We start from the raw sequence: 12,332 nt of genomic DNA on the forward strand, positions 1-12,332 counted from the left end.
ACACACATATTTAAGTGTAAATACATTATAACTTAATGCATTTAAACACAAATTATAAAGAAGCAAAACTATATATATGTACATACATGTGTATAGAATTACTGTGTAATAATGTATATAATTATGTAACAATGTTATACAATTAACACATATATGCACACACACAAATTATTGAGTGAAAGATTTGAAGATAGAAACTTAGAAGTGTTACAGTAAATTGGAAAAACAATAACAGAAGTGTTGACCAGATTGCAGAAAAAAATCTTGAGGTAACGAAAGCAAAAGGCAGAGAAAAGATAGTTCCAACAGGTAAAACGGAGAGCAAGTACATATCAGGTTAGGTAAGCGAAAGAAGAAAAGAAGAATTATATACGCATATCATCCATATAACCTAGGCTTATAGTTCAGCTACAGAATATAGAATTTATACTGAGAGATGTAATGGGTAGTCAGTGTACTATATAGGCTTATGATTTTCAAAATAAATCAGAGTGATATGCTAACAGATATAAGGGTGGCTGCAAAAAGTGAAATAGAAAAGGCAGCCCCAAAATTAAAAGAACCCTTTCCTTTCCTACCTCTCAGATATCTAGGAGATACTCTGTTGAAAGAACTCTGAATTCTTATGAGGGGCAGCACTATTTTTCTATACACTAGGAAGGGCACATGTTACAGTATATGGTAAAAAGTTGCACTACAGCTTTTTAGTAATCATGTATGACACAAAGTAGGCCTTAAAAAAATAAAAAACAAACAAAACAAGATCATGATGTAACTGAGCTCTTTATTTGTTTTTAGAAACAGAGGCTCAGTCTGTTGCTCAGGCTGGAGTGCAGTAGTGTAATCATGGTTCAGGTGATCTTCCTGCCTCAAGTGTCCCATGTGGTATGGACTACTAGTACAGGTCACAATGCCCAGCTAATTTTTTGCATTTTTAGTAGAGACAGGGTTTTGCCATGTTGCCCAGGGTGGTCTTGAGCCCCTAGGCTCAAGTGATCTGTCTACCTTGGCCTCCTAAAGTGCTGGGACTACCAATGTGAACTACTGCAGTTGGCCTAATTGAGCTTTTCCAAACCTAAAAAAAAGGGCCAAATTTTATCGGTCACTTTTGGAGGATGCTAGGAAATTATTACTTTACAAATCTGTAAAGAAAAAATACCTGTATATATAAAATATAAAGTTATAAATTATTATATATAATATACACAACATACTGTTATATATAATATATACTATTTTTTGTTCCCAGGCTAGGAAGGGGGATTTCTGTTTCAGTGGTGAAAATGTTCATTTGTTTATGAGTAATGTTGGCCTTTAAGGAGAGTATGATATATCATCTTAGGGATCAATACTGCTCCAGAGACCAAAATATATGATTGCACTAATCTCATTTATAATGAAAGAAGGTGAAACAAGTAACAAATGTTAGTGAATGAAATGATATTCCACTCTCCCAAAGACCTGAGACTACAGGCTCGTATCACCATGCCTGACTAATTTTTGTATTTTTTTGTAGAGACAAAGTTTTACCATGTTTTCTAAGCTTATAAAACAATTTTTATTATATGTGATAACATAGTATGTGTTTTCACCTTTTAAAAGTAAAACAGAGATATATAAAAAATCTATATGGATAAAACAATATACTTGACATTTGCTTCAGGAGGAAGCTGCTGAATCAAGTGGATAACAACATTTTAGTGTTTTGGTTTTTTCTTCTTCTTCTTCTTCTTCTTTTATTTTTGAGACAGAATCTCACCTTGTGGCCAGGCTGGAATACAATGGCATGCATGATCTCAACTCACTGCAATCTCTGCCTCCCAGGTTCAAGCAATTCTCCTAGCTCAGCCTCCCAAGAGGTTGGGACTATAGCCATGTGCCACCATGCCCACTTCATTTTTGTATTTTTACTGGAGACAGGATTTCACCATGTTAGCCAGGATGCTCTTGATCTCCTGACTTCATGATCCACTTGCCTTGGCCTACCAAAGTGCTAGGATTATGAGCATGAACCGCAAAGCTGTCATATTTCGCATATATATATATATATATATATATATACATATATATATATATACATATATAATTTTTGTTTGTTTGTTTTGTTTTTTTGAGACAGAGTTTCTCTCTTGTTGCCCGGGCAGGAGTGCAAGGGTGCGATCTCGGCTCACCACAACCTCTGCTTCCCGGATTAAAGCAATTCTCCTGCCTCAGCCTCCCGAGTAGCTGGAATTACAGGCAAGTATCACCGTGCCTAGCTAACTGTGTATTTTCAGTCGAGACAGGGTTTCTCCATGTTGGTCAGGCTGGTCCTGAACTCCTCAGGAATCCACCTGCTGGCATTACAGGAATAAGCCACTATGCCCAGCTGCTTTTATATAATTTATAAGTCTTCCAAAAAAAAAAAATTATATCTTTAGTGATTAAAGAATACAGTGTCTTTCTTCACTGTGACAAATTTTTACCTCTTGCTATTTGGATAATAATAAAGAAAACCATGACCAAGGATACAATATTAGTATAGTTTAAATATTAAATATAAAACTATGCATTCTAAGATACATTTTAGAAGTGCAGTTAGCATAATGAAGTTTTTATGAAACTTAAATAATTTTCCACCCATAATTTACCTGAACTGTTTCCAAAATCCTCTAGGTACATAGTATTGTAGCCGGGAAGCAGCTAAATGACCAAAGATAACCTGAAGGTGTCTTAGGACACCAATATTATATTCTTTCCTAACTTCTGTCTTACTTAATGCTGGTTTGTCTTCAAATTGATGAGGATATTCAAATACATCATCTCGGGGATCAGCATTACTCTAGAAAACAAAAGACATCAATTAATGAGCTAATCTAACTTTAATAATATAATGAAAGAAGCTGAAACAAATACAAATAGTAAATGAAATGCTATAAATTTTTTCATATTTCTTATTCCCAAAGCACTTAACTTTTAATATTAGTGCCTATTTCACAGGTTTGTGATAAAAGATTTCACAGAGAAGTTATCATAAAGAGTAGTGAAAAAACAACATACATCACAGGTAGTGTGATACAGTAAAGTTTGGTCAAGTAGACAGGGCTAAAGACAAATGAGTGCTCTGCATAAGTAACTTCAGGGGAGTAAGTTACTTAGTCTTGCTAGAATTCAGTACCTTCTTGTGAAGATAATCCATTTTCCCAGATTACATGAGACAATTTATGTAATGGGATCACAGCTATTAAAACCCAAGAAATACAGTTATTAAGAATAGTTGTGGAAGAAGAACAGGAGCATACACAGAAGCTCCAAAGGTCATAATCTTATTGTACTTACAGAGCAACACACACAGCAACATACAGTTGCTTTATAAATATCTAACATGTTTCTAAATGCTTTGTTCTGTATCTGATATTTGTGATATAGAAATAAACACTACCCAGTTGGTTTTTTTTTTTTTTTTTTTTTTTTTTTTTTTTTTTTTTTTTTTTTTTTTTTTTTTTTTTTTTTTTTTTTGAGTTCCAGTTCCTGCCTTGGTGAAGCTCATTGTGTAGAAAAAGTAACTAGGCAGAGATATGCATGCCACAGTACAGTGCTCATACAATATAAAACCCAAGAAACCAAACACAAAGGTAGGAGACCTAATTTGAAATATTATAGTCTGCTGGCCTCATTAACTTGTTGCCAGTATGATCAGCCAACCCTAGTTGGTTTAAATACAACACCCTATGGGTAATATGGGCTATAAAAGTAGGATTTAAATTCCAATTTCCTTCCAGTAGTAGCTCTTAACCTGCTATTGGTGAACAACCTACATGGAGATTTTACTAAAAGTATAGCTAACCAGACGGGAATGACTAGATGGTATGATTTATTAGATCTTGAAAGGTAGAAGCAAGCATCTGTAATCTCCATAAATGATACAATATAATGTGAAACTCAAACTTTTTCTGACCACTTAATGGAAGAAATGTACAAACTGGAGAAGAACTATTTACTACAGTTAAAATATTATGATTTCTATATTTAGTTCCTATTATCATACATGCAAAAGAGTAAGAGATGAACACTTTTACCACTTTGGCCAAGGTGTTCCCAAACTCCTGACCTCAGGGGATTTGCCCACTTTGACCTCCCAAAGTGCTGGGATTACAGGCATGTGCCACTGCACCAAATGAAACACATAACCAAAACTTTAAGTTTTCTATATACACATATTTAAGAGCTATGTCTTAAATATGTGATCTGCCACTAAAATGTAAGTTTTTTTACTGCTTTATTTTCAACTGGATACTTTTCATAGGCAGCCTGATTGCAGTTGTTACCTGACATTGTTAACAAGTCTATGATGCATTACTTCAGAAACAAATTCTTTCCTTAGCAGAAAGAGCTCTAATTTAAGAAAAATAGAGAGAATCCTAAAAATAAGTATAGCATATGAAACACAGACAATATAAAAGGTGAAAGAAATTAAATAACATTTTAAAAAACATGACAATGAAAGTGTAATTATTAAAAATGAACAGATTCATGATTTTTCAAACATAGAATTAAATTTACCATGTCACACAAAAATATGAACTACGCTTTGGAGACAAAAAAAAATAGTGATAAAAATTATCAACTGTAGTTTTTCAAGTCCATTAGAGAGTGAGCACTGTAACTATCTAACAGTAACAGGCAGGGTAACTCAGAGATTCTAGCCATTATCATCAAAATGTACTCCTCAAAAAATCCCATGAAAGTACAGTAATCTCAGGGATAACAACGGTATCTGCATCAGAATCTTCAAAGAAAACAGTAATTGGTAATTAAAATTTACCTCATTGTCCTGCCTCTCATCCCCGAACATATCATCATCTAAATCACTACCTATGCCTCCAATTGCAAGAATACTATTCCTGATAGAAGGAATCATGTAGAGCTGCTGGATCACAGAATTCATATAACAGGTAGCACCAGCATTTTTGAGTCCCACAAATCCTTTTGGTGGACGGGGTCCAACAGGGGGCAGATATTCCCACTCAGTAAGTGCTTGACAAGCTGGGTTAAAGAGAGAAAAGATGATTGCATTATGAAAATGATGATTCTGTTCACTGTTCTCTCCTTCAGGCTGACAAATTATTAACAGCATCATCTCCTTTACTATCACACAGCCACTTTGAAATAGTAATTTTAAAATTTCACACCAACAATGTGAGCCACTATAAAGATCCTTAAATACAGACCTTTTTAAATCCATGTTTTTAAAGACATTGCTTCCCTAACAGTTTTCTTATAAAGAGTCACATAAGATAATGTAACATTGGCCAGGTGAAGTGCCTCATGCCTATAATCCCAGCACTTTGGCCCACCTGAGGTCAGTGGTTTAAGACAAGAGTGACCAACATGGTGAAACCCTGTCTTTGCTAAAAATACAAAAGTTAGCTGAGTGTAGTGGCACACAACTACTTGGGAAGCAGAGGCAGAACAGCTTGAACCCAGGAGACAAAGGTGCAGTGAGCCAAGATCACGCCACTGCACTCCAGCCTGGGTGACAGAATCTGTCACAAAAAAAAAAAAAAAAAAAAAAAAAAAAAAAAAAAAAAAAAAAAAAAAAAAAAAAAAAAAAAAAAAAAAAAAAAAAAGATGGTATAGCCTTAAATTTCCATTTAGCATTTAATTAACGCTACACACAAGCTTAGCGTTAACCAATATTATTTTACTAATTAAAAACTTCCAGCGGAGTGCAGCGGCTCAATCTGCTATCCCAGCACTTTGGGAGGCCGAGGCAGGCAGATCACCGGGTCAGAAAATTGAGACCATCCTAGCCAATATGGTGAAACCTCTTCTCCACCAAAAATAAAAAAAATTAGCTGCATGTTGTGGTGTGCACCTGTAGTCCCTGCTACTCAGGAGGCTGAGGCAGCAGAATCACTTGAACCCAGAGGGCAGAAGTTGCAGTGAGCCAAGATCACACCACTGCACTCCAGCTGAGTGCAGCGAGGCTCCATCTCAAAAAAAAAACAAAAAACCAAAAAAACCACTTCTGTATTTAAGTATATTAAATTCACTGTGGTCAGAACCCTATGTAAATAAAATACTACCGTTTTTCTTTGTTTGGTTTTTTGTTTTGTTTTGTTTTGTTTTTTGAGATGGAGTCTCGCTCTATGCTCAAGCTGGAGTGCAGAGATAAAATCTCAGCTGACAGCAACCTCCACCTCTCAGGTCCTGGGTTCAAACAATTCTGCCTCACCCATCCAAGCAGCTATGAGTACAGGTGGGCACCATAACACCTGGCTATTTTTTTAACTTTTAGTAGAGGGGTTTCACCATATTGGCCAGGCTAGTCTTAAACTCCTGACCTTGTGATCGGCTCTCTTTGGCCTCCCAAAGTGCTGGGATTACAGGTGTGAGCCACCTCGTCCAGCCAATACCACAATTTTCTCACTTTTGATTGTATGTAAGACCACTTGGGTCAAGTCTTGGTTCTAACTCATAAAAGGTATAACCTTCACTTAAATATCTGTTTCTTTCCTTAGTAAACAGTGATAATTGCTTTGCCCATATCCAGGTTTATTGTGACATAAAGTCAATGAGATGGTGTAAATGAAATCACTGTGAGAAGTATAAATTTCTCTCTACCTTACATAAAACCAAAAACAACTTAAAATTAATCACCACCATAGAGATTAATAACATAAACTGGAGTACACTGAACTGCAAGTTTTGTAGCTAAAAAACAGAATTACACAAACCTTGAAGTGCTGACAGATGTGTAACAAAGCACAACACAAGGTTAATACTGTATTTTGTACATTCTCATTTGTACAAAAACAAACAAATAACTATACATACATACAAATACACACACAAAGAAAATCTCTGGATTGAAAAACATAAAATTGGTAGGAAGTTATTCATTGTTAGCATGTATGCTTTTATAGGTAAAAACACTTATTTACCAGGTATAAACATTCTCTAAATTAACAACAAAAGTGTTTCTAGAATAGAAACTCTTTTTGAACATATATACTTACTACATAAATGCATTAGTTAAATAAACTAACAAAAGAAGTATTTTTTAAAAAGAAACTTTTCTCTGTGCAGATTCAACGGGAAAAATAAAGATCTGTCATTTTAAGCAGAGAGTTTAGCTAGACACTCCGACAATGTAATTCAAAATATCCTCACCCAGAGAAAGACATAAGAAAAATAAATTCACATTTATTAATTTAAAATTTATGATGAATGCTATGCTAATTATATTCTTAGCCAGGCATGGTGGTACATGCCTGTAATCCTAGCACTTTGGGAGCTGTGGTGGGAAGATCACATCAGGTCAGGAGTTCAAGACCAGCTTGGACAACATGGCAAAACCCCATCTCGACTGAAAATACAAAAAATGTTAGCCAGGCATGGTGGCATAAGCCTGTAATCCCAGCTACTCAGGAGGCTGAGGAAAAAGAATCACTTGAACCTGGGAGGTGGAGACTACAGTGAGCCAAGATGGCACCACTGCACTCCAGCCTGTGCGATGGGAGCAAAACTCCATCTCCAAAAATATATATGTATATGTGTGTGCGTGTATATACGCACACACACGTATATAAACACACATACATAATATTCCTAAGCCTTGGTTTTTCTTTGAAGTGAACAATTTTATGTCATTATGTGTTATGTTACACCATCTAGCACTCTGAGTTTCAGTTCTACGTAAGATCCGAACATAGCTGCCCACTTTGTGGGATTGATGTGAACATTTAGAGCTTACAAAAATACACTCAAATGTTCTCTTTTCACATTGGGATCTTTAAAGCCACACCTTTTAATAATTCAAATAACATTACTCAACTTCAGTGTTTGGATTACAACAATCTTTACAATGCACATATTTTAAATATGAACTTTCTATGGCATTAAATTTGGCTTATTCTTACTCTGAAGTTTCAGTTTTCTTTCACATGATTAAATAAAACTCACCTAAACCAACAACAGGGGAGCATTTAAAAGACACATCTAAAATTTTTTTTGAATTAATGTTCTCTGACTAAAATGGTTTTAATTATATACCTGATGGCTAAAAACCACTAAACTCACTGGATCAAGAAAATCCATCAAAAGTTAATTTTTTCTAAAACACAAAATAAAATTTTAAACAAGTATTAATGAAGAAAAACAGTTTTATAATTTAAAATACTCACTAGTTATTGCTGTGCCTATGTAATACATTTCGGTCAAACAGTCTACAATCTGTCTGAGATTCCTTACACAGCCAATAGCTAATGCTACAAGTAGCTCAAAGCCAGCATTGATGGTAGCAGGTGAACTACAGACTGGAACAGCCTGCTCAGCTGGCAGTTCTCCACTTTTTATACATTGCAGATAAACTTTGGATGCAGGAAAGATGAAATCATCAATCAATTCCTAGTAAATTCGAAAAAGACATCACATGTTATTAGTAGAAAATACAGTTTGGAAAAAACATGTCTCTTCAAAGGAAATACTTTAATAATAATATGATATAATTAAACATCTCATTATATCTCAAAACATAATCCTAAAAACAAACAAACAAACAAAAACCCTGAGTACAATTAATACATGTAATCAGTTTTCCAGATTAGATTTTTTTTCTCCCCTGAGATGGAGTCTCGCTCTGCCACCCAGGCTGGAGTGCAGTGGCACATTCTTGGCTTAGTGCAACCTCTGCCTTCCAGGTTCAACCAATTCTCCTGCCTCAGCCTCCTGAGTAGCTGACCATTACAGGTACCCACCCCCACACCCAGGTAGTTTTTGTATATTTAATAGAGATGGGGTTTCACCATATTGGCAAAGCTGGCCTCAAACTCCTGACTTCAGGTGATCTGCCTGCCTCAACCTCCTAAAGTGCTGGGATTATAAGGCAGAGTGATTTAAACAATTTTATATTCAAGAAAAGTGACATTCTAAATAAATTTACTTTTTAAATCAGATATAAACAAGAATGCATCAAAATTATATTCTTTTCCTTGAATTACAAGACACATAAAGAAACTCATCAATACATACATAAAACATAAAGTTTCCCAAGATAGAAATTTTTCTCATTTAGAAATTCAGTCAAGAGGCTGGGTGCCGTGGCTCAAGCCTGTAATCTCAGAGCTTTGGGAGGCCCAATCACCTGAGGTCAGTAGTTCCAGACCAGCCTGACTAACATGGAGAAACCTAACCTCTACTAAAAATACAAAATTAGCCAGGTGCGGTGGCACATGCCAGTAATTCCAGCTACTCCAGAGGCGGAGGCAGGAGAATTGCTTGAACCTCCTGAGGCAGGGGGTAGAGGTTGTGATGAGCCAAGATCGTGTCATTGCACTCCAGCTCAGACAACAAGAGCAAAACTCTGTCTCAAAAAATAAATAAAAATAAATCTAATCAAGAATAATTGAGACTTATCCAACCAGAAAATCAATCAATACTGCTTATTAATTTTTCAAAGCACTTCAACTCTGATTTGTAATTATTTTACAAAATCTCTTAAAGTGAGGCATGCATTTTCAAGTTACTATAACCTCTTCAGAAATGAAAGTGTTTTTAAAATAGATGTCAAGAAAAAAGAAAGAGTCAAGATTATATCTCAAAGACATTATACAGAGCTCACTTAGATGATTTGCTAACAAACATTTATAAAGTCATGATAAGCAATTCAGTACCAAAATTTAGAACTTACCTTAACAAGGCCAGGCTTGGCCACTCACGCACATCAGAAGGCAGTGGCAGACTGATCACTTGAGGCCAGGAGGTCAGGACCAGGCTGGCCAACATGGTGAAACCCCGTCTCTACTAAAAACACACAAATTAGCCAGGCATGGTAAGGTATGCCTGCAGTCCCAGCTCTTCAGGAGGCTGAAGCAGTAAAACTGCTTGAGGCAGAGGTTGCAGTGAGCTGAGATGGCACCACTGCACTCAAGCCTGGGCAACAGAGCAAGACTTCATCTCAAAAAAACAGAAGAAGGAGACAGGAGACTGAGAAAGAGGGAGAAGAAAATAACTTACTTTAATGAGATTAGCACCTCCTTTTTCACAACCAATGTGATACTTTTTCTCAGGAGTTTGAAAGGCCAATAACTCTTTTGTTACCCCAAGATGGCCTTCCAGTACTGGTTCTTCAACACCTATTTCACCTGTGTCTTTAACATTATCCTGCGAAAGGATAAATATTATAGGTCCAGTTTATTATAAGATGAAGACAGAAAAGGACAGGGAGTTAGAACAACAGAGAGCTGGAGAAAAATGAGATCTTCTACACAATTTCCCCAAACCATTCAAGTGTTTTCTTATTTCTTTTTCAGAACTCTCTAGAACAGTAAATGTAAACAATTTTGCACCCACAAGGCACAAACATATTTGGGATTTACAACCATGGGGAAAGGAGGTTACTATAGCACTGGGTGAAAGAGGCCAGAAATGCTGCTCAGTATTCTACAATGCACAGCAAAGCTCCTCCTGAAAAATAATTATCTGGGTACACTTGATCAATAGCCAGGGTTCAAAAGCCAGTTCTGTAAGTAAGCTTTATATTCTACTAGAAGAATGCTAATATGAAGCCCAAAGCCATACACTTCAGAAATATATTCTCACAGAACTCCATGAAAGAGGTCAGATGTTTCAATGCAAATACCAATCTTTCAAATGTGATTTTCTGAAATGTCTTCAAATATGGTAATTTTTGAAAAAAAAGACAACAAATACCAAGGTGAAAGAAACAAAATTATCAAAATTCCAAGTTCTAAGGAAAGACACACTGAACAAAACTAGCTATGTTTCTTTCTACAAATGTAAGTTACTAATTCACCAATGAAAAGTTTTGTCTGTATTTACTCTGAGGCATTTTGAGAATTTATTCACTCAAGTGCTCAAATAAAAATAGAGATTGAATAGAAGTCTATAAACCTCCTTTAAATAAGACAGTTGATTTGATCATAACAGAATAAACTAAATACTATTAAACTTACCCTAATCCTTTTGAGCCAATCAATTTCATTGACAAGAAGAACTTCAGCATTGGGTACGTTAATATTGCCATTGTAAGCATAATTGAGAAGGTGCCGTAAAAGTGTGAAATAATCACTGGAATATTTACCCCTCTCTCTTGCTGTGCTCTGAAATATTAAATTTAAAAAAGAACAGGAATTTACAGGTTACACTCAGAGTCAATTTAATTTTTTTTTAACACGGAAAAATGAAAATTAATTGGCACTACTTCATAGCAATGACAAAAGCAATAAGCTGATTGACTTTTATTTTTCCAAGAAAACTGTATTTTTCCCAAGAACTGTAAAACAACAAAATGCCACTCTGCAAATAGTGAAGAATTATAATACTGCATTTATAAATTACGCCTGTTCTAAATATAACAAAAACTACAGTACAAATTTTCTGAATGTTTCTCATGTTAAGAATGCATTATATTGACAGGTGAAAACATCTCACCCCCAATATGGTAAAGAGTAGAGTAATGAAGAAAAGCAGAGGCCTGTGTCCCATGCAACATCTGGTGCACATTAAAAAGAACTGCTCCTGTGCCAACTGACGAACAGTTCTGAAATAAAAACATAATATATTACATGTATTTCATGAATATCAACAAAATAATTCCAACACTCCTCTTTAATAGGGGTATACATCAATAGTAAAATAACCCCCACTTTAGCATTTGGCTAGCAACATGGAACAAACTGATTTAAAACATTTGTCAGGGAGCTAACCTTCAAATTGCCCCCTAATAGGCTGAGAGCATTACTACTTATTTTTCAAGTTTCTTAACATGTGACTTCTTAGACCTTCTAATACTCACTATGAATCAGGGGTCAGGGTGGATCACGTCAAAGGTAACCATCACTCAATAAAATACAAGCCTCTTATTTTGCAGGACATTTTTAACCTCTCTTGGAAACATCTGGAAACACCCTCTAGATACTATAAGGTGCTATGTGTTAAGCTTCTATATATCTTTTTTGCCTCCCCAGAATCACTTTCAATGAAAAGTGTATTGGAGCAAACAACTCATGGAAATGTAACATAGCTAAAGATATGTCTGATTCTATCAATGATTCTCAAATGTGATTATCAAACCAATAGCATTAATATCATTTGAGAACCTGTAAGACACACAAATTCTGAGATTCCATTCCATACTTGTTGTCATTAACTCTTGAAGAGAAACCCAGAATCTATATTTTAATAAGCCATGCCAATCATTCTGATGTGTACCAAAGTTTCATTACTTTGAAACTGTTTGGTTGTTTTGAGACAGAGTTTCACTCTTTTGCCCAGGCTGGAGTGCAATGGTGTGATCTCAGTGCAGTGCAACCTTCACCTTCCAGTTT

The 12,332-nt window shown here is 35.5% G+C and overlaps 1 protein-coding gene across 1 annotated transcript in view; it reads right to left on the minus strand.

Moving 5' to 3' along the window:
* Window positions 1–12,332, minus strand: part of LOC108297534 (probable ubiquitin carboxyl-terminal hydrolase FAF-Y) — a 222,617-nt gene that overhangs the window by 31,490 nt on the left and 178,795 nt on the right. Inside the window, exons 27-32 of the mRNA XM_017520181.2 lie at window positions 11,437–11,545; window positions 10,959–11,105; window positions 10,000–10,146; window positions 8,169–8,391; window positions 4,805–5,025; window positions 2,631–2,821 (exon numbers count right to left, since the gene is read on the minus strand). Of these exons, the coding sequence (XP_017375670.2) occupies window positions 2,631–2,821; window positions 4,805–5,025; window positions 8,169–8,391; window positions 10,000–10,146; window positions 10,959–11,105; window positions 11,437–11,545 (1,038 nt within the window). The remainder of the gene's footprint in view (window positions 1–2,630; window positions 2,822–4,804; window positions 5,026–8,168; window positions 8,392–9,999; window positions 10,147–10,958; window positions 11,106–11,436; window positions 11,546–12,332) is intronic.

This window comes from Cebus imitator, unplaced genomic scaffold (genome assembly GCF_001604975.1).
Source record: "Cebus imitator isolate Cc_AM_T3 unplaced genomic scaffold, Cebus_imitator-1.0 Scaffold811, whole genome shotgun sequence".
NCBI lineage: Eukaryota > Metazoa > Chordata > Mammalia > Primates > Cebidae > Cebus > Cebus imitator.